Here is a 21,727-nt window from a genome sequence, read left to right as displayed (position 1 = left end):
ACCCACAGCCATATTTTTTATTCTTTTTTTGAAACAGGGTCTCACTAAGTTCTGGAGGGCCTCACTAATTAGCTGAGGCTGGTTGCTATCCTCTTGTCTCAGCCTCCCAAGTACTAGGATTACAAGCATGCATCACCATGCCCAGCTCACATGGAAGTTTTCTTTCTTTCTTTCTTTCTTTCTTTCTTTCTTTCTTTCTTTCTTTCTTTCTTTCTTTCTTTCTTTCCTGTACTGGGGATTGAACCCAGGGGCATTTTACCTCTGAGCTTCACCCCCTGCCCTGTTTTTTTATTCTTTATTTTGAAACAGGCTCTCATTGAGTTGCAAAGGGCCTCACTAAGTAGCTGAGGCTGTCCACGAACAGTGAACCTCCTGTCTCAGCCTCACAAATGCTGGGATTACAAGCATGTGTCACCATGCCTGGCTCACATGGAAATTTTCTATACATGAACTCACTTCGTGTGTGTGTGTGTGTGTGTGTGTGTGTGTGTGTGTGTGAGAGAGAGAGAGAGAGAGAGAGAGAGAGAGAGAGAGAGAGAATTGAGAGAGGATTGAACCTAAGGGGGTTCTACCTCTGAGCTACACCCTCAGCCCTATTTTTTACTTTATTTTATTTTTGTGTGTGTGTGTTTGTGGTACTGGGGGGCAGAACCCAGGGAATTTTCTACCTCTGGGCTACACTCCCAGACCTATTTGATACTTTATTTGGAAACAGGGTCTCACTAAGTTGCTGAGAGCCTCACTCAGTAGCTGAGGCTGGCTTTGAACCTGTGTGATCCTCCTGTCTCAGCCTCCTAGGCACAGGGATTACAAGCGTGCACTACCACACCCGGCTTGCCTTATTTTTTATTTTTTTCCTACCTCTGAGGGTTTTTTTGTTTTTGTTTTTGTTTTGGTGGTACTCGGGATGGAACCCAGAGACCTTCTACCTCTGGGCTACACTCCCAAACTTATGTTATATTTTATTTGGGAACAGGGTCTCGCTAAGTTGCTGAGAGCCTCACTAAGTAGCTGAGGCTGGCTTTGAACCTGCGCAATCCTCCTGTCTCAGCCTTTCAAGCGCGGGGATTACAAGCGTGCGCCACCATGCTGGGCTCCTATTTTTTATTTTGAAACAGGGTCTTGCTAAGCTGAGGCTGGCTTTGAAGCTATAGTTCTCCTGTCTCAATCTCCCAAGTACTGGGGATTACAGGTGAGTATCATGCCTACCTCTGCCATGACTTATGCACCAGAGCCCTGCTGGTGGACTGTTAAGTTTTTTTGTGTGTGTTCCTTTGCCCCTGGGTTCCATCCCCAGTACCGCAAAAAAAAAAAAAAAAAAAAAAAAAAAGTAGCCAGGCGTGGTAGTGCATACTTGTAATCCCAGTACTTGGGAAGCTGAGACAGGAGGATTGCAGGTTTGTGGCCAGCTTCAGCTACTTAATAAGCTCCCCCTGCAACTTAGTGAGACCCTGTTTCAAAAGAAAGAATAAAAAATAGAGCTGGAGTGTAGCTCAGAAGTAGAATGCCCCTGGGTTCCATCCCCAGCATCAGTCAATAAATAAATAATTCATTGCAGTTTTTTTTAGAGGGGATTTCTATTACATTGTTAAAATTGGGGTAAAATTCACTTAATGTAAAAGTCACCATTGCTGTGGGAATGTAGGTCAGTTGTAGAGTGTGTGAGTTCCTGGGTTCCATCTCTACCACTGCTGGGGGGAAAAATCATCACTTTTTTAACTTTTTTTTTTTTTTTTTTTTTTTTTTTGGTGTGAGGGATTGAATCCAGGGACATTACACCGCCAAGCTACACCCTCCCCAGCCCTCTTTATTTTTTTATATTTATTATTTTTATTTTTTATTTTTTGCAGGTCTGGGGATGGAACCCAGGGGCATTCTACCTCTGAGCTATACCTCCTGCCCTATTTTTTATTCTTTTTTTTTTTTTTGTGGTACTGAGATGGAACCCAGGGGCATTCTACTTCCAGGCTATACCCCCAGACCTATTTTATATTTTATTTGGAAACGGTCTTACTAAGTTGCTGAGAGCCTCACTAAGTAGCTGAGGCTGGCTTTGAACCTGCACGATCCTCCTGTCTCAGCCGCCCAAGTGCTGGGATTACAAGCGGGTGCCACTAGGCCCAGCCTTATTCTTTATTTTTTTTGAAACAGGGTCTAAGTTGCGGAGGGCCTTACTAAGTAGCTGAGGTTGTCTACGAACCCTGATCCTCCAGTCTCAGCCTCCCGAATGCTGGGATTACAAGCGTGCACCACCACGCCCGGCTGTTATTTATTTATATTTATTTGTTTATTGCGGTAGTAAGGATTAAACCCAGGGGTATTCTGCCTCCAAGTTTACACCCCCAGCCCTATTTTTTTATTCTTTATTTTGAAATGGTCTCACTAAGTTGAGGAGGGCCTCATTAAGTAGCTGGGGCTGGCCACAAATCCCCGCAATCCTTTTGTCTCAGCCTTCCAAATACTGGTATTACAAGCATGCGCCACCATGCCCAGCTCCCAGATCTATTTCATTTTTATTTTGAGGGTCTCACAAGTTGCTGAGGCTGGCTGTGAACCTGCAGTTTTTTTTGTCTTAGCCTCCTAAGTACTGGGATTATGAGTGTGTGCCACCAACACCGAGCTCTTTATTTTTTATTTTGAAATGGCCTTGCTAAGTTGATGAGAATCTTACTAAGTTGCTGAGGCTGTCCTCAAACCAATGATCCTCCTATCTCTGCATCCCAAATATTGGGATTATAGGCATATACCAACACTCTCAGCTATCAATTCATTTTTTTTCTTAATTTAAAAATTTAAGCCGGGCATGGTGGCGCACGCTTGTAATCCCAGCATTCAGGAGGCTGAGACCGGAGGATCGCGGTTCGCGGACAGCCTCAGCTACTTAGTGAGGCCCTCTGCAACTCAGTGAGACCCGGTTTCAACATAAAGAATAAAAAATAGGGCGGGGGGGTAGTTCGGAAGTCGAATGCCCCTGAGTTCCATCCCCAGACCCGCAAAAAATAAATAAATAAATAAAATTAAAAAAATTTTATTTTTGCAGTACTGGGGACAGAACCCAGGGGCATTGTACCTCCGAGTGACAACCTTAGCCCTATTTTTTAGTCTTTTTATTTTGAAATAGGGTCTCACTGAACTTCGAAGGGCCTTGCTAAGTAGTTGAGGCTGTCTGCGAACCGTGATCCTCTAGTGTCCATCTCCCAAATGCTGGGATTACAAGTGTGTGCCATCTCCCCTGGCAATTTTCTATTTATTTATTTATTTATTTATTTATTTAGATAGTGGGGATTGAACTCAGGGGTATTCTGCCTCCAAGCTGTATCCCCAGCCCTATTTTTATTCTTTACTTTGAAACAGTCTCACTAAATTGTAAAGGGCCTCACTAAATAACTGAGACTGGCCAAGAACCTTAAATCCTCCTGTCTCTGCCTCCCAAGTGCTGGGATTACAAGTGTGTACCACCATGCTCCACTCAATTCATTTTTAAAACTGAGATATGTAAAGCTGGGTGTGGTGGCGCACACTTGTAATCCCAGCATTCGGGAGGTGAGACTGGAGGCTCGTGGTTCACGGATAGCCTCAGCTACTTAGTGAAGCCCTCTGCAACTTAGTGAGACCCTGTTTCAAAATAAAGAATACAAAGTAGGGCTGGGGGTGTAGCTCAGAGGTTAAATGCCCCTGGGTTCCATCCCCAGACACCCCCCCCCACACACACACCAAAAAAAACCCTACACTGAGATATGTAATTGAAGAATGGTGGTGCATGTCTGTAATTCCAGTATTTGGGAGGCTGAGATAGCAGAATTGTAGGTTTGAGGCCAGCCTCGGCAACTTAGCAGGACTCTCAGCAACCTAATGAGACCCTGTTTCAAAACAAAAGATAGGCCAAGTGTAATGGCGCATGCTTGTAATCTCAGTATCTGGGAGGCTGAGACAGGAGGATTGCAGGTTCAAAGCCAGCCTCGGCAACTTAGTGAGGCATCTCTGCAACTTAGTGAGATCCTGTTTCCAAATAAGAAATAAAATAGGTCTGGGGGTGTAGCCCAGAGGTAGAATGCCCCTGGGTTCCATCCCTAGTAACACACACACACACACACACACACACACACACACACACACACCTGGGTGTGATGGTGCAAGCCTCTAATCTGAGAAAGATCATAGTGAGGTTGTCAGCAACTTAGTGAAACCCTGTTCCAAAATAAAAGAATAAAATAGGGCTGAGAGTGTAGCATAGAGGTAGAATGCCTCTGGGTTCCATCCTCAGTACCACAAAAGTGTTGGGGTGTAAAAGTTGAGATATGTCACACAGAACACTCTCTATGGTAGATATATTGCTATATTGTTTTAATAAATGCCTGGGTATTCGCCACCCAGCTTTAAAAAAAAAAATAGCGGTTCATTGCTTAATGTTGCCCTCATTCTGCTTGGTCCCCTGGGTTGCCATTTCCCCAAAGAATCCATGAGTAATGAATGAGCTCAAACAAGTCTGCACACACACAGGAGGAGAGAGGTGCAGTCAAAAGCCCAGCCAGGATGCAGGCCTCCCAGGGAAACTTGCCGGGAGTGGGACTAACCGAGCCTCATAGAACCGGGGACCCTGGGTGTGCGGAGGCTGTGCCTAGGGGAGCAGGGTGCCCGGGTTAACAGAGACCTGGGGCACTTGGGGCCCCTAGAACCGTGTCCTCCCTTGTAAAAGGATTTCTGGAGCCAGCTAGTACTTGGGAGGCTGAGGTAGGAGGATCACAGGTTCGAAGCCAACCTTAGCCAACATAGTGGGACTCTCAGCAACTTAGCAAGACCCTATTTAAAAAAAAAAAAATAGGAAGAGCTAGGGATATAGCTCAGAGGTATATTGGTCCTAGGTTGAGTCCCCAGTACCAAATTTTTATTTATTTATTTATTTATTTATTTTGCGGGTCTGGGGATGGAACCCAGGGGCATTCGACCTCCAAGCTGCACCCCAGCCCTGTTTTTTATTCCTTATTTTGAAACAGGGTCTCACTAAGTTGCAGGGGGCTAAGTAGCTGAGGCTGTCCATGAACCATGATTCTCTGGTCTCAGCCTCCGAATGCTGGGATTACAAGCGTGCAACAGCTGTTTTCAATTTTTTTTTAAATAAATAGAGCTCAGGTGTGGTGGTACATTTGTAATCCCAGTACTTAGGAGGCTGAGACGGGAGGATTGCAGGTTTGAAAGCAGCCTCAGCAATTTAGCAAGACTCAGCAACCTAGTGAAACCCTGTTTCAAAATAAAAAATAAGCCAGAGCCGGGCATGGTGGTGCACACTTGTCATCCCAGCATTCGGGAGGCTGAGACCAGAGGATCACAGTTCGCGGATAGTCTCAGCTACTTAATGAGGCCCTTTGCAACTCAGTGAGACCCAGTTTCAAAATAAAGAAGAAAAAATAGGGCTGGGTGTGCAGCTTGGAGGTAGAATGCCCCTGGGTTCCATCCCCAGTACTGGAAAAAAAAAAAAAAAAAAAAGCCGGACATGGTGGAGTGCACCTGAAATCCTAGTACTTGGGAGGCTGAGACAGGAGGATTGAAGGTTTGGACAACCTCAGCAACTTCGTGAGACCTTGTTTCAAAACAAAAAATAAAATAGAGCTGGAGATGTATCTCAGAGCTGGAATACCCCTGGGTTCAATAAACCTAGTACCACAAAGATTAATTATTATTAAAGGGGCCAGGGTGTATCACAGAGGTAGAACACCCCTGAGTTCAATCCCCAGTACCCCTCCATCACTGCAGTTGCTATGGTGGCAGCAAGGCCTGGAGAATGTGGCTCCTTTCCTCCCAGGGGTCACATCCCTGCTCTGTGTGCCTCTGGTCAGGTCACTTCACTCTCCAGGCCTCAGTTTCCCCTGGGGGTGGGGTGAGAGTGAGAGTTGCACCCTGCATTCAGGAGTCCCGTGTGCAGGGCATTAGGCACATGACTTCATGTGTGTCCCCATTAGGGATGGATGAAACCAAGGGCACAGAAGTAGTGGTTGATGTCCTATAATATCCAGGAAGGAGAAGGACAGAGGGCTGGGAGAGTGACACTGGGAATCAGGGTGGATGTGGCCACAGAAGGCTTCCTGGAGAATTGGCCTCCCAGCCGAATAGGATGAGGAAAGAAAGGAACATGGCCTAGGCCGCGGGACCAGTATGTGCAAAGGCCCGAAGGGAGACCTCACGTGCTGCTAGGCAGGACCCAGGAGGGCACATGTGCCCAGGACTCCCCTGGTTGCCCAACCCCTGCCTCTCTTCCCACTCCCAAGGAATGGCAGCAGCCAGGCCCAGCCTGGGCCGAATCTTCCCAGGATCCTCCATCCTGTTCCTCTGTGATATGCAGGAGAAGTTTCGCCACCGAGTCGTCTACTTCCCAGAGATCGTCTCTGTGGCCGCTCGAATGCTCAAGGTATGTGCCAGTCCCTATTCCAGAGACCCAAGGGTCCAGGCCCCAGCCCTCCTGCCTCAGACCTAGGGGTCCAGGCTCAGTCATCTTCCCTCGGATCCAGGAGTCCAGGCCCTATTCCTGCTCTCTCAGAACCAGGGGTCCAGGCTCAGCCCTCTTCCCTCATTCCAAGTGCTCCAGGCCCCAGCCCTCCTCTCTCAGTCCCAGGGGTGCAGGCACAGCCCACCTCCCTTAGACCCAGAAGTCTAGGCCCTAGCCCTCCTCCCTCAGACCCAAGGGTCCAGGCCCATCTCTCCTCCCTCAGACCTAAGAGTCCAGGCCCAGCTCTCCTCTCTCAGTCCCAGGGGTGCAGGCACAGCTCTCCTCCCTTAGACCCAAGGGTCCAGGCCCCAGCCCTCCTCTCTCAGTCCCAGGGGTCCAGGCACAGCCCTCCTCCCTCAGACCCAGGGGTGCAGGCCCAGCCCTCCTCCCTTAGACCCAAGGGTCCAGGCCCCAGCCCTCCTCCCTCATTCCCAGGCATCAGGCCCAGCCTTCCTCCCTCAGACCCAGGAATTTGTTCCTCCTCCTTGGTACAGGTGGCCCGGCTGCTGCAAGTTCCAGCTGTGTTGACGGAGCAATACCCACAAAGCCTGGGCCCCACAGTTCCTGAGCTGGGGGCGCAGGATCTTAAGCCCCTGAGTAAGACCTGCTTCAGCATGGTACCCGTCCTGCAGCAGGAGCTGGACAGCCGACCTCAGCTGCAGTCTGTGCTGCTGTGTGGCATCGAGGCACAGGCCTGCATCTTGGTGAGATCCTGACTGGTCCCTCGGGTCACCTGCAGGGCCTCCCTCCGACCTGGAATCTTCATCTTATCCAGGGGCTCCTACTGTGATATGAGCCCCTCTGACCCCATTTTTGGGTTCCTGGTTCTGACCCAGGATCTCCAGTCCCTCACCTGGACCCTCTCTGTCTGAGTTTGGGCCTGCCCTTTCTTTGCTGCAGAATACAACTCTGGACCTTCTAGACCGGGGGCTACAGGTCCATTTGGTGGTGGATGCCTGCTCCTCTGGCAGGTAAGGGGGTCCCTCCCGGGAGCGGCGTGTGTGGGTCTCAGCTGGGGGTGCCTGCCACGTGGACAGGATGTCACTGTGCCCTTGCCACAGCATGGACACCTGCCTTCCTCCTTCCCACTTGCTCACAGCCAGGTGGACCGGATGGTGGCGCTGGCCCGCATGCGGCAGAGTGGTGCCTTCCTCTCCACCAGTGAAGGGCTCATTCTGCAGCTGGTGAGGGATGCTGCCCACCCCCAGTTCAAAGAGGTAATGGCCCCTATATCCGTCATCCTGAGCCGCCCCTACCTCTCGTACACAGTAGAATGTGTCTTTGGGCTTGTGGAATACATATGGCATGGGGCAGGCTGCGACCCCCAAAGGGAGCTAAGTTCTTGGTGTGCCCACCACCACCACAGATAAGTGAAAGGCAGCGTCAGGTGGCTGAGAGGGCTATCGAGAACAAGAGTAGGGGTGTGATGGAGTCCAGTGCAGAGGAAGGAGTCACATGGGTGTCTTAGGAGGCTAGCATGAAGTGAGTAAGGTTGAGAGCCCGGTGGGCACAGGGTAGACAGTCCAGAGACTCTGTAGGCAAAAGCTCCTTGACCCTCCACTCCCACCCCTAACTCCCATCCCCTGGGCCTTTGCCCCATTGGGTGTCAGCTCCCTTCCTCCAGCCTCTTGACCTCCATACCCACCTCTGAAATGGCCTTCGTAGGATCAGAGTCTGACCAGGTACTAGGACTCTGCTTCAGGCCCTCAGAACTCAGGATAATGGGGAGCTGCCAGGACTGGACATTCCTAGTCCCCTTCCTTCCTCTTCATTCCTTTATTGAGCACCTACTCTGTTGCTAGCACATGGGATGCCCAGGGCAACAGCAAGGTCTGCTTTCCTGGAGTTTTCAGTCACAGTGTGGAGATGAAAAAAGCCAATTGAGAAACACACTGTGACTTGGAACTGGGAAGGGAATGTGCAGAGGCTGAGGAGAGCAGTTTATCTTGAACCCAAAACCCGAGTGGGAGGAGTAGCCAGCTCCTTCGTGGTGGAAGAAGTAGCTGGGCAGAGACCAGAAGGTAGGACCAACGTTGCTTTATTCATAGAACTGTATGTAGTAGAGCACGGATGGTCAGTGCTGGGCAGGGATGGGAGGAAAGAGGAATGAAGACAGGAGCCAGAACCACATCTTGGCAATGATTGGAGTTTTTAGCAATGGGAATTCATTGGGGTTTTGCCCAGGGGAACTGGCCATGGTTAGATGAGCAGTTTATAAAGGTTTCCCTGGAGCTATGTAGGATGATGGGGTGGAAGGGAGGAGAGAGACCAGCAAGTAGGCTCCTGGTCTTAAACCAGGATGGGGGCTTAAACAAGACAGAGGCAGAGGGGATGTAGGCTGTGTTTTTTGTTTGTTTTTTGTGGTGCTGGTGATTGAACCCAGGGGCATTCTACCTCCAAGCTATACCCCAGCCCATTTTTTTGTGTGTTTGTGTGGTACTGGGGATGGAATCCAGGGGCATTCTACCTTCGAGCTATACTCCCAGCCCTATATTTTATTCTTTATTTTGAAACAGGGTCTCAGTTGCAAAGGGCCTCACTAAGAGTAGCTGCGGCTGGCTGCGAACCACGATCCTCCTGTGTCAGCCTCCCAAATGCTGGGATTATAAGCATGCCCCACCATGCCCGGCTTATTCTTTATTTTGAAACAAGGTCTCACTAAGTTGTGGAGGGCCTTACTAAGTTGCTGAGGCTGGCTGCAAACCTGCGATCCTCCTGTCTCGGCCTTCCAAGTACTGGAATTGCAAGTTTGCACCACCACGCCTGGCTTTGGCAGAACTTTTTGATGGGTGAAATGTGGTCAGTTGCTCATGCTCAATTAAAAGACAGTTGGATAAATGAGTATGATTTTTAGGGGGAAAGCTCAGGCTGGATTTGGAAGTTGAAAGCCAAAAGAGTGATAGGAGAGATGAGAAAACTAAAGAGAATGGACTGTATAGACAAGAAGCCCCAGGACAGCCATTCATCCTTAGTGGTCCAAGCCAGCAAAGCTGACCAAGATGGCTGGCAGATAGGACTTTGGTTTAACCAGGCAGATGTAATGAAAAGTGAGGCCCCAGGAAAGCTTTCGTTAAGAGAGAGTGATTGACTTGGTCAGCTCCTGTCAAGAGGGAGATGAAGATAGAAATGAGTCCCTCTGATTTGTCATCATAGGAGATGGGGACCCTTGACTCTTTTTGACCTTTCCCTTTCCCTACAGATCCTGAAGATCATTAAGGAGCCTGTCCCAGATAGCGGGCTGCTGGGCCTCTTTAAAGGCCAGAACTCCCTCCTTTGTTGAACCCCCAGCCATGATTTGAGGAAGACCACCCTCCTGTTACCCTGTGGAAGCACTTTCCCCCATCCCTATGTCCCAAGAGTGGTGCAGTCCACCAGGAGTACCGCCCCCTTGGGAGGGGAGTCATGATTCTGCCTTTCTATTGGACAGATTCTCCCGGAAATGCAAATAAGACTCCTGGGAGCTGGGTGGGAATTGGCTGAAAGCGAGATGGGGGTGGAGCTCGGCCCCGGGCCACTTCACGGGGCTGCATGGGGAGGGGAAAAGAGTGTCACAGACTCTGGGACCCGGACTCTCAGAATAAACATTGATTTCGCTGTGGACCGAACCATTATTGGGTTTGGGGGTATCCTGGGGACGACTGGGGGCCGCAGGTGGGAGAGACAGGGGTCCCTGGCAAGTGGGGAAGGGGAGGTGCCTCTTCCCAGCTCCAAGCCCGTGCGAGGCACAGGCAAGCACTGGCCGCTGCCACATCTGCAAGGAAGCCGGCGCATCTGCACAAGAAAGCACTGCCGGCCCGGGGTCGTCGCCACACTGCGCCCCCATCAGTGCGCGCACGCCCAGCCCCGCTGGCTCGCAGACACGCGCTCGCTGTGCCTTCCCTGTCGGCCCCTACGCCGCCGCCCCCGACTCCCCAGGGTCCCGCATCCGGAAGGCGAGGTGAGCGCTACCGCACCCAGTGCGGAAGGGGAAACTGAGGCATGGGGACAGAGAAGGAGAATCAGGCATGTGGAAGGATGGGAGGATGGATGGATGGATGGATGGAACGAAGAACAGACAGCTGCGCTGAGGGGTCCCTGCTACCCCAGGACGCAGGTACCCACATGGGAGTTCCCAGAATTCTGCAGCCCCCTTAGAGATCTGGGACTTGGAACTCTATAACCCCCCTTCCCCAAGATTCACAGTCCTTGTCCCAGACTTGAGGATGTAAGAAAGCATCCTCTGAGTCTCCCAGGGATGTAGGGACCAGAGCCCTCAGCCAGCCAGCCCCCCATGGGCAATCGGAACCCCCACCGCCTACCCTGGTAGCCCCGACCCCTTGCAGAAGGCCCGGCCCAGGCCTCGTGTCAGAGCCTGGCACCCTCTTCCCAGCGACCTAGGAGTCCCCGCCGCCCCTGCTCCGGAGCCCCTGGGACAGGCGTCGGCGCCCCCGGCCCCCGCCTTCCGGATCCAGGTCCCTTCCGCACCCCCAGCCCGAAGCCTGCGTCTCGAGCCGCGCTCGCGTCACCATGGCAACGGGAGTCTATTTTGCGCTGGGAACACACAGCTCCAGCCGCAGCGCCCCCCACCCACCCCGCCTGAGAGTGGGGACCGAAGGGGCGGGGGTCCAGCAGAGCGAGGGGACACAGACATTCAGAAGGACAGAGACGCGTAGAAATGGGGAGACAGAGGCAGAAAGACGAGATGTGGAGGCTCGGGGAGGACTCAGAGCCCGGCGGGGGAGGCAGGGGATGGAGCTCAGAGAAAGGGTGTCGTGAGACATGAGGCTGGGAAGAGACCCAGGCAACGCAGAGATGTGGAGAGACCCTTGGAGAGACTGCGACCCAAAGGCAGATCCAGTTAGCAACCAAGACTGGCCGGTGGGCTGCGGAAAGGGCCGTGGAGGCAGGGTCAGGGAGAAGGGGTGGAATCAGACACCTCGACTGGAAATGCTGAGACCCCCAGAGGGGAGACCATGCAGGGACCAGGTCTGACCCACTGCACCTTCCTGCAGGGGCTGGTAGCGCCCCTCAAATGACGGGATCTCAGCGCCCCCACATCCCGCACACGACCCTTCCCCTTCTCCCTCCGCCATTCCCTACTGCTGGTCCTGCCTCCTGCCGGCTTCCGGCATCTGCACCACAAACCCTCCTGTCAACCGCCACATTCCCAGGACTCCGGCCCTTTGCCCTCAGACCCCACCCTCTCCACCTACCCCCAGCCCCTCCCACCACCTTCGGACCCCATCACCGCCATTTCTGGTCTCTTCCTCCCACCCCCTGGGGTCTCTATCCCTCCTCTGAGTCTGTCTCCCTCCTGTTTGCGGCCCCTCTCTGGGTCCCTTCCCCTCTTTCTCTCCCCCTCTCTCTCCATCTCTGTCTGCCTCCTACCACCACCCACCCGTCCTGTGGGTTTTATGCCTTCCCTAGGTTCCTGTCTCTGCCTCCTTTCTCTGTCACTCCCAGATGGTTTCCTGTCCCCCTCTGATTCCATGTCCCCCTCTCCCTGGGTCTGTTTCTCTCCCTCAGCATCGTAGTCCCTTCCTATGGGCTCCCTCAACCCCCACTTCCTGTGGGACATCTCAGGAGGCAACTCACCCTGACCCACCCAGGCCAGCTACCTGCCATCTCAGGAGTGGTCCCCAACCCCCAGACCACTGGGGTTCTGGGCCCCCTCTTCCCCAGCTATGGAGGAGGACAGAGGTTTTTGTATGTGAGAGCAGAGCTGGGGGCTAGGCAGGCTGTGTGTGGGGTGGGCGGGGGTGTCACATGTGGCTGCCAGACTCTCTGCGCGCTGGGCCAGGGTGTGTTGCACACGCATGCACCCACAAGGCCACATGACTGAGCCAGGGATTGTGTGTGGATGTGTGTCCATTTGCAGTTAGGCTGGAGCAAGTCCCTGGCTGGTTGTTGAGCTGTGTGTGGCCTGGTGTGTCATGGTGTCTGAATATTGTGCCCTGTGGGTCAAAATGTGTGGAAGCACAATGTGTGGTTGGCTGTGTCCATGCAAAGCTATGTGCATCCTGGGAGGGGGCCACAGTCGTGTCAACAGGACGACATTGGATGTCCTTGCAAATGGTCTGGGGTCTGCTGTGGGTCTGGGCACAGTCTCCTGTGAGGTAAAGGAAGAACCCTGTACCTGGTATCTGGACAGGCCGCTGTGCCATCAGGTGCACACCCTCTATCCACCACCTGTAGATGCTGTCCTGTTCCAGGAGGTGTAGAAAATGTGTGTGGCTGTGTGTGTGTGTGTGCGTGTACGCGCATGTGCATGCTTGGAGAGGACAGTGCTGCTGTTTTCTGCTCCTCCTTCACTGCAGTTGTGCATGACCTGGAACTGTGTCTCCCTGGGCTTGCACACCTGTCTGCAGTTGGAGGAGACAGATGGCATTCATTAGCAGGGGAATGAGCAGAACCGCTAGTCCACTGGGTGGCCTTTGTGCAGGTGAAACAGAGCGCTCCCTGCCCCATCAGCTCAGAGTCTGCAGTTTGACAGGCAGATAGCACCCACCCCCGTGTGAGTCTGAATAGGGCACTCTTGCCCCAAGGTGGATGCAGCCCCACTAGTGTGTGGCCTAAGGGGAGGAGAGTCCAGCTGGAGCTGTGCCTCCTGCCAGACCCCTCTGTGCAGTGTTCAACCTGCTCAAATATACACAGCAATCCTCAGCAAACGAAGGAATCCACAAGGCTGCATGCATGTGCCGCTGCCAGAAGGGGTATGTTCCTGTGCATATGACCACCCACACTCCTGTATGTGGGACGGAACAGCCATGTTCTACAGGTCTTGGTGCCTGAAAACCTAAGTTCAAAGCCCAGGTCTGGAGTGCTAGTGCTGTGGGGCTCAGGCAAATGAGATCTGGAACCTGACTGCAAAACAGAGAGAAGCTGCCTCTCACACTTGTTTCGGTATTCATCGAGGAATTTATTGGTTGAGCACCTACGGTGCATCACTCACCAGGGCTGGGGGCTGTGGATACAGTGACAACGTGGACAGAAACATCTGCCTTCATAGGATTTCTAGTCTATCACGGCAATACACATATATGGTGATACACATATAATCGGGTAGTGGATGTAGAAGCTAAGTAAAAAGAGATCAAGATACAGGAGTGTGTGGGGCTGCTCTTATAAGTGGAATAGGAGGCTGAGAGGAAGGGTGAGTGACCCTAAAGGAAGGCAGGGGCAGCCAGGTGAAGATCTGATGGGAAAGGGTTACAGAAGAAGGGAACAGCAAATAAAAAGGGCAGAAAGCCGGGCGTGGTGGCACACCCTTGTAATCCCAGCATTCCGGAGGCTGAGACAGGAGGATCATGGTTGTGGACGGCCTCAGTTACTTAGGCCCTCTGCAACTTAGTGAGACCCTGTTTCAAAATAAAGAATAAAAAATAGGGCAGGGGGTGCAGCTCGGAGGTTGAATGCCCCTGGGTTCCATCCCAGACCCACAAAAAAGGGGGAGACTGAGCTTGGAAAGACGGGGTCAAGGGAGACCCTGGAAAACTGGGACTTGTGCCAGGTGAGGCCAGAAGCCAAGGGACAGTTATGACTGGAGAGTGGTTGGTATCACGTTTTTTTAAAATTATGTCAAAATACATGTAACATAAAATTTCTCTCTCTCTCTCTCTCTCTCTCTCTCTCTCTCTCTCTCTTTTTTAGTATTAGGGATGGAACCCAGGGGCATTCTATCTCTGAGCTACACCCCCAGCCCTATTTTTTTTTATTCTTTATTTTGAAACAGGGTCTCACTGAATTGCAAAGGGGCTCGCTAAGTAGTTGAGGCTGTCCACAAACCGCGATCCTCCTGTCTCAGCCTCCCAAATGCTGGGATTACAAGCGTGCGCCACCATGCCTGATTAAAATTTATCATTTTAGCCACTTAAAATTGTACAGTTTGGCCAGGCGTGGTGGCGCACGCTTGTAATCCCTGCACTTGGGAGGCAGAGACGGAAGGATCACGCAGGTTCGAAGTCAGTCGCGCTGGCTTAAGAGACCCTGTTTCCAAATAAAAATATAAAAAATAGGTCTGGGAGTATAGCCCAGAGGTAGAAGGGTTTCCAGGAACCCCAGTACCACCAAAAAAAAAAAAAAAAAAAAAAATTGTACAGTTTGGCCGGGCGTGGTGGCACATACTTGTAATCCCAGTATTTGGGAGGCTGAGACAAGAGGATCACAGGTTCAAAGCCAGCCTCAGCAGCTTAGTGAGGATCTCAGCAACTTAGTGAGACCCTGTTTCCAAATAAAATATATTAAAAAAAAAAAAAGATAGGTCTGGGGCTATAGCCTGGAGTTAGAAGGCCCTTGGGTAACACCTCCAGTACCAAAATAAATAAATAAATAAATAAATAAATAAATAAATAAATAAATAAATACTGTACAGTTTGTCAAGTGTGCTGGCACATGCTTGTAATCCCAGTACTTGGGAAGCTGAGATAGGAGGATCACAGGTTCAAGGACAGCCTCAGCATTACTTAGCAAGACCCTGTTTCAAAATAAAAATAAAATAGGGGTAGGATATAGCTTGGAAGTAGAATGCGACTGTGTTCAATCCCCAGTGCCACAAAAAAATAATATAGTATAGTCCAACCTGAGCATGGTAGCACATACCTGTAATCTCAATACTTGGGAGGCTGAGAGGGTGGCTCTCAGGTTCAAGGCTAGCCTCAGCAACATAGCAAGGTCTCAGCAACCTAGTGAAACCATTCCAAAAACAAGCCAAAAGATAAAAAGGGAGCTGGGTATGGTGGTGCATGCTTGAAATCCTAGTACTTAGGAGGCTGAAATAGGAAGATCTGAAATTCTTGGCCAGTTTCTGCTACTTAGTGAGGCCCTCTGCAACTTAGTGAAACCCTGTTTCAAAATAAAGAATAAAAAATAGGGCTGGGGTAACTTGGAGGTACAATGCCCCCGGGTTCAATCCTCAGTACAAAAAAATAAAGGACAATTCAGTGGTATTGAACACATTGTTGTATGACCATCCTTGCTATCAAGTTCCAAGACATTTTCACCCCCAAAGGAAGCCCATACACATTACCCTGCACCCTCTCCTCGTTTTAGGCTTTAATTTTTGTACTTAGGCATGAACCCAGGTTTGTTCTATCTCTGAACTAGAGCCCTAGTCCTTTTTACTTTTTTTTTTTTTTTTTTTTTTGGTGGTACTGGGGTTCCTGGAAACCCTTAACTGGTTGTCTACATCCAGGCTACACTCCCAGACCTATTTTATATTTTTATTTGGAAACAGGGTCTCACTAAGTTGCCGAGAGCCTCACTAAGTAGCTGAGGCTGGCTTCGAACCTGCCCGATCCTCCTGTCTACGCCTCCCAAGTGTGGGGATCACAAGTGTGCGCCACCACACCCGGCCCTTTTACTTTTTATTTTGAAACAGGGTATCACTAAGGTGCTGAGGTCTTAGCTGAATTGCTGAGACGACCTTGAATCTGTGATCCTCTTGTCTCTGCCCCTCTACTACTAGGATTGCAGGTGTGCACCACTGCACCCAGTTGATTTTAGCCATTTTGGAGGTGAGTACTGAGGATTGAACCTAGAGGCATTCTACCCCCAAGCTATGCCCCTAGCCTGATTTTACTTCTTTATTTGGAAAGCAGTTCTCACTAGGTTTCTGAGAGCCTCCCTATGTTGCCAAGGCTGGCTTTGAACCCACAATCCTCCTGTCTCAGCCTCCCAAGCACTAGGATTACAAACGTACACCATCATGCCCGGCTGATTTTAGCCATTTTAAAATGTACAGTTTGCTGATGTTCAGCACATTCATTGTTATGTGACTATCCCTACTATCAAGTTCCAGAACATTTTCATCACCTCAAAAGGAAGCCCCAGCTGGGTGTGGTGGCGCAGGCTTGTAATCCCTGCACTTGGGAGGCAGAGACAGGAGGATCACGCAGGTTCGAAGCCAGCTGTGCTGGCTTAAGAGACTCTGTTTCCGAATAAAAAAATATAAGATAGGTCTGAGAGTGTAGCCCGGAGGTAGAAGGGTTTCCAGAAACCCCAGTACCACCACCACCACCAAAAAAAAAAAAAAAAAAAAAGGAAGCCCCATATTCCTTAAGTATCCCTCCTCCCTCCCCTCACTCTAGACTTGTTTTTTTATTTTTTGGTACTAGGAATTGTACCCAGAAACATTCTACTGCCAAGCTATGCCCCCAGACCTTTTAAACTTTTTTTTTGTTTTGGTGGTACTGGGGTTCCTGGAAGCCCTTCTACCTCCAGGTTACACTCCCAGACCTATTTTTATATTTTTATTTGGAAAAGGGTCTCTTAAGCCAGCATGGCTGGCTTCGAACCTGCGCGGTCCTCCTGTCTCCGCCTCCCAAGCGCGAGGATTACAAGCGTGCGCCACCACGCCTGGCTTTAATTTTTGTTTTGAATCAAGACTTGTTAAGTTGCTGAGGCTGGCCTCAAATCTGTGATCATCCTGTCTCAGCTTCCCAAGTATGGGGATTGCAGGTGTGGGCTCCCACCCCCTGTGAAGGCATTTATGAATAGGCTTCCTGTTTCTGTGGATTTGAGTACTATGAGCATTTCATATAAATGAAATCATACAATACGTAACCTTTTTTATGTATGGCTTCTTTCACTGAGCTTGATGTCTTTCAACCTTCATCCAGGCTGTAGCATATGTCAGTACTTTGTTCCTTTTTAAGACTGAATAATGCCGGGCATGGTGGCGCACGCTTGTAATCCCCGCACTTGGGAGGCTGAGACAGGAGGATCACACAGGTTCGAAGCCAGCCTCAGCTACTTAGTGAGGCTCTCAGCAACTTAGTGAGACCCTGTTTCCAAATAAAATAGGAAATAGGTCCGGGAGTATAGCCTGGAGGTAGAAAGCCTCTGAGTTCCACTCCCAGTACCACACACACACACAAAAGACTGAATAATATTCCATCAGATGGATGTAATACATTTTTTATATCTATTCATCCACTGATGGACACCTGTGGGTCATTTCACTTTTTATCTTATATCCACTTTTTATTATGCATAGTGCTGCTATGAAAATTTGTGTATATATGCGTGGGGGTACTGGGGATTGAATCCCTGGGTCATTCTACCTGTGAGCTATACTCCCAGTGCTATTTTCTTTTTGTTTATTTTTAAATTTTTGTGGTACTGGGGATGGAACCCAGGGGCATTGTACCTCCAAGCTACACCACCGGCCCTATTTTTTATTCTTTATTTTGAAACAGGGCCTCACTGAATTGCAAAGAGCCTAAGTAGCTGAGGCTGGCCACGAACTGCGATCCTCCCGTCTCAGCCTCCCAAATGCTGGGATTATGAGCGTGCACCACCGTGCTGGCTCCTTTTTTATTTAAAAAAAAAAAAAGTTGCCGGGCGTGGTGGCGCACGCTTGTAATCCCCGTGCTTGGGAGGCAGAGACAGGAGGATCGCGCAGGTTCGAAGCCAGCCGCGCGCGCTGGCTTAGGAGACCCTGTTTCCAAATAAAAATGTAAAAATAGGTCTGGGAGTGTAGCCCGGAGATAGAAGGGCTTCCAGGAACCCCGGTACCACCAAAAAAAAAAAAAGTTGCTGAGGGTGTTGCTAAGTTGCCAAGAGTGGTCTTGAACCTATATCCTCCTGTCTTAGCCTCCTAAGTACTGGGATTACAGATGTGCACCACCTCCCCTGGCTATGTAGACCTTTATGTGTATGTGTGGTACTGGGGATTGAACCCAGGAGCATTCTACCTCTAAGCTACACCTCAGGCCTATTTTATTTTTATTTTGAAACAGGTATTTATTGCTATGTTGATAGAAGTCTCACTACTTGCTGAGGCTATCCTCTAACCTGCGATCCTCCTGTCTCAACCTCCAAAGTATTAGGATTACAAGCATGGGCCTGACTGTATGTATACGTGTGTGTGTGTGTGTGTGTGTGTGTGTGTGTGTGTGTGTGTGTGTGTTACTGGGAATTGAACCCAGAGATATTCTACCTCTATACCTCAGCCCTCTTTTTTGTGTGTGAGTGTGGTACTGAGAATGGAATCCAAATGCATTCTAACTCCAAGCTACACCCTCCCAGCCTTTTTAAACTATTTGTTTTAAAAGGGGGGCTCTCGCCGGGCATGATGGCGCACGCTTGAAATCCCTGCGCTTAGGAGGCAGAGACAGGAGGATCGCGCAGGTTCGAAGCCAGCCACGTTGGCTTAAGAGACCCTGTTTCCAAAAATAAAATAGGTCTGGGAGTGTAGCCCGAAGGTAGAAGGGCTTCTAGGAACCCCAGTACCACCAAAATAAATAAAATGGGGGCTCTCTAGGTTTCTGAGAGTCTCCCTATCAATATATCCTCCTATCTTAGCCTCTCAAGTACTGGGACTACAGCCCTGCATCACCACACCCTGCCTGCCAGCCATTTCATCGACACAGAATCCCTAGACACACATATCACACACACACACACACGCACACACAAGACAAATAATAAAAATAGCACCTAATGACATACACATACATACACACTGGGGCTTGAACCTAGGGGCTTCCTACCTCTGAGCTTTTATTGTTTTGAAAAGGGTCTTGCTAGGTTGCTGAGAGGCTCGCTACATTGTTGAGGCTGGTCCTGACCTGAAACGGGGGTTTCTTGTGAGAAAACCCCGGCGAGTTCTTGTCTACGGAGAGCGAAGAATGACACCCGCAGACCTCAGGAAGGGGAGTAAAAGGTTTATTGGAAGCAGCAGGGAATGGGGCAAGGGTGGCTGAACACCCCAAAGGGGCTGGAACTCTGGGTCCAGCAGCTGCCTTCAGGACAATACTTGAGAGTAGCCCAAGCCAATTGCCTTCAGGTGCAGGCTGCTTTCTTCCGGAGTCCGCACGATCTGCCAGAAGGGAATAGAGAAAGGTGGCCGAACACCCCATAGGGGCGGTCGGAACTCCGGAGTCCAGTAGCTGCCTTCAGGGTCACTACCCGAGTGTAGCCCGAGCCAAGTGCCCATCAGTTGCAAACTACTTTCTCCCAGAGTCCACGCGATCTGCCAGAAAAGAGGTACAGGTCACCCCTAGGGACCTTGTCAGCCATGATGTCCAGCAGAGGCCTTGAGGTCACTACTCGAGAGTCACCCGAGCCACGTGCCCTCAGATGCACTCTGCCTTCTCTCAGGGCCAACACGACCTGCAAGAGAGAGAACAGCTCCCCAAAGGGGGAGGGGGTCCCGAGCGGGAAGTCCCCCCTTTTGCCATCTGACTGGCCAATGCCTGACCGCTTGCAAGTCCGTTTGTGGTTAGGGTGACTTTGAGATTCCAAGGAGAATTTGCATAGGACATTTGCAAGTTCTTTGAAGGGTCTCCTTTCAGGAATGCCAGACTTGCTGGGTGGGTTTGTTGATTAGGAAACTCAGGATGGCTTTGTGAAGCTCTGGCCTTCTTATCTCCTGAGCCTTTGGAATTTCAGGCATTTGTTGCCCCTCAGGAAACTCAGGAAATTAGCTTTTTTCTACCAAGGCCTTTTCCCTATCTGCCTATTTCCTTTCTATCTCCTCACTGACCCTGTCTCAGCCTCCCAAGTACTGGGATCTCAGGTGTGCACCGTCATACCCGGCTGCACCTAATGCTAATTCTTAAATTAATCTCACCTATCCCTTCTTCTCCTTCTGCTGCTTTCATTTCCTCATGACCTTCCTGCAACATTTCTTACTGTTTCTTCACAGTTGTCTTCAACATGTATCATGTTTATTTGTATCCCATAACTCTCCTCCACACAAAGTCAGCCCCAGACCCACAGGTACCTCACAGGCTCATTGGCCACTGCACCCTCAGTGTGCACAAAAGCACACAGCTCATCCAGGATGCTCAGGTGCCAGTAATTGGGTGGAGTTTTGCAGAACGGACCCATATCCTGCTCTACACTAAGGGAAGCCTCCGGGTGTCCTCTGGTGGGTGCTGTCAGGACCACCACCTTGCAAAAGGGAAGAGTGCACCACCTCTGCCTGCAGCCCCGTTCCAAACCTGCTCAGTTGTTCTGCCTGGTGGTGGAGCTCAGGCCTCCCCCGCTCCCGATAGGAAGCCAGGCATCCTCTCTCTCCACCCCCAGAACTGCTGGGTCCACTGGGGTGGGCGTGTCCTGGACCTGGCTGGCCTGTTGCCATAGAAACGGCAGGAAGACCTGCCCTGCCTGGCCCCTGATTCCCACATCTCCCTCCTCATCGCCCCCTAATCTTATTTCCTTTCCAAAATTGTAACAGCAGTGCAAACCCTTTCATACCTATGAAATAATATACATCACCTGCAGTATGCTGTTTTAAGCTCTTCCCCCTGCCCTTGGTACTGGAGATTGAATCCAGGGCATTCTACCTCCACTCTACACCCGCCAGCCCAATTTTATTCTTTATTTTGAAACAGGGCCTTGCTAAGTTGCCAAGGGCCTTGCTAGGTTACTGAGACTAACCTTGAACCTGCAATCCTCCTGTCTCAGCTTCCCAAGTACTGGGCTTACAGGCATGTGCCACAACACCCATCTTATTCTAAGCTTTTTGCACATATACACTTGTTCGTCCTCTCTACCACCTGGTGGTGACCATCTTCACTCCTGGTGAGGAAATGAGCCCATGGTGGGGGGCGGGTAAGAGCAGCTGGTCGGCTATGGAGCTGTGAAATGACCTTCCCTGCTGCCCTGTCTCTCCAGCTGTGGACAGAGACACTTTACACCTGAGACTGTGAGAGTAGTGTGTGTGTGTGTGTGTGTGTGTGTGTGTGTGTGTGTGTGTGTGTATGAGAGGGGGGAGGAGAGAGAGGAGAGAGTGCTCTAAAAGAGAGAAGTAGGTGCTTGGGGAGCTGAGGACATCTCATGTAAGCCACGTATGCACCCATCCCCACCAAGTAAACTTTCACTGATGTGGAGAAGCATCTTGGGTTGTCACAGCTGGGCACTGTGGCTGTTCCTGGAGTCTAGTGTATCTTCCTAAACATCCTACAGTGCACAGCACGGGCTCTCACAGAGAAGTAGGATGTGGCCTCAAATGTCAGAGGGCTTTGTCTCCTCTGGCCAGCCGGACTGTCAATGCCAATTCTCCAAGTCAATCTCTCTCTCTCTCTCTCTCTCTCTCTCTCTCTCTCTCTCTCTCTCTCTCTCTCTCTCCCCCTTCCTCCTGTTTCAATCCCCCATTCCTGTCCTGCCCACCACACATCCGTCTGTCTTCCTTCTCTACCCATCCACCCTCCTTCTTGGCTGTGGCTTGCGGTACCCCCCCCCAACTCCCCCACTGGCTTCTCGCTCTCGCTCCTCCTCCATCCACCCTCTCCCCTCTGCCGCCCTCTCGGTTTCTTCTAA

General features: G+C 50.7%; 1 protein-coding gene across 1 annotated transcript; it reads left to right on the top strand.

Moving 5' to 3' along the window:
• Positions 1–6,265: 6,265 nt before the first annotated feature.
• On the top strand, positions 6,266–9,761 carry ISOC2 (isochorismatase domain containing 2; the record flags this gene model as incomplete). The annotated part of the gene is made up of 5 exons (XM_080703753.1): positions 6,266–6,403; positions 6,976–7,185; positions 7,382–7,452; positions 7,581–7,698; positions 9,681–9,761. The coding sequence occupies 5 exons, from the start codon at positions 6,266–6,268 to the stop codon at positions 9,759–9,761; spliced, it is 618 nt and encodes a 205-aa protein (XP_080559879.1).
• Positions 9,762–21,727: the final 11,966 nt, after the last annotated feature.

This window comes from Muscardinus avellanarius (genome assembly GCF_963383645.1).
Source record: "Muscardinus avellanarius genome assembly, chromosome: 10".
Taxonomy (NCBI): Eukaryota; Metazoa; Chordata; class Mammalia; order Rodentia; family Gliridae; genus Muscardinus; species Muscardinus avellanarius.
This window is presented reverse-complemented; position numbering and strand designations above follow the sequence as displayed.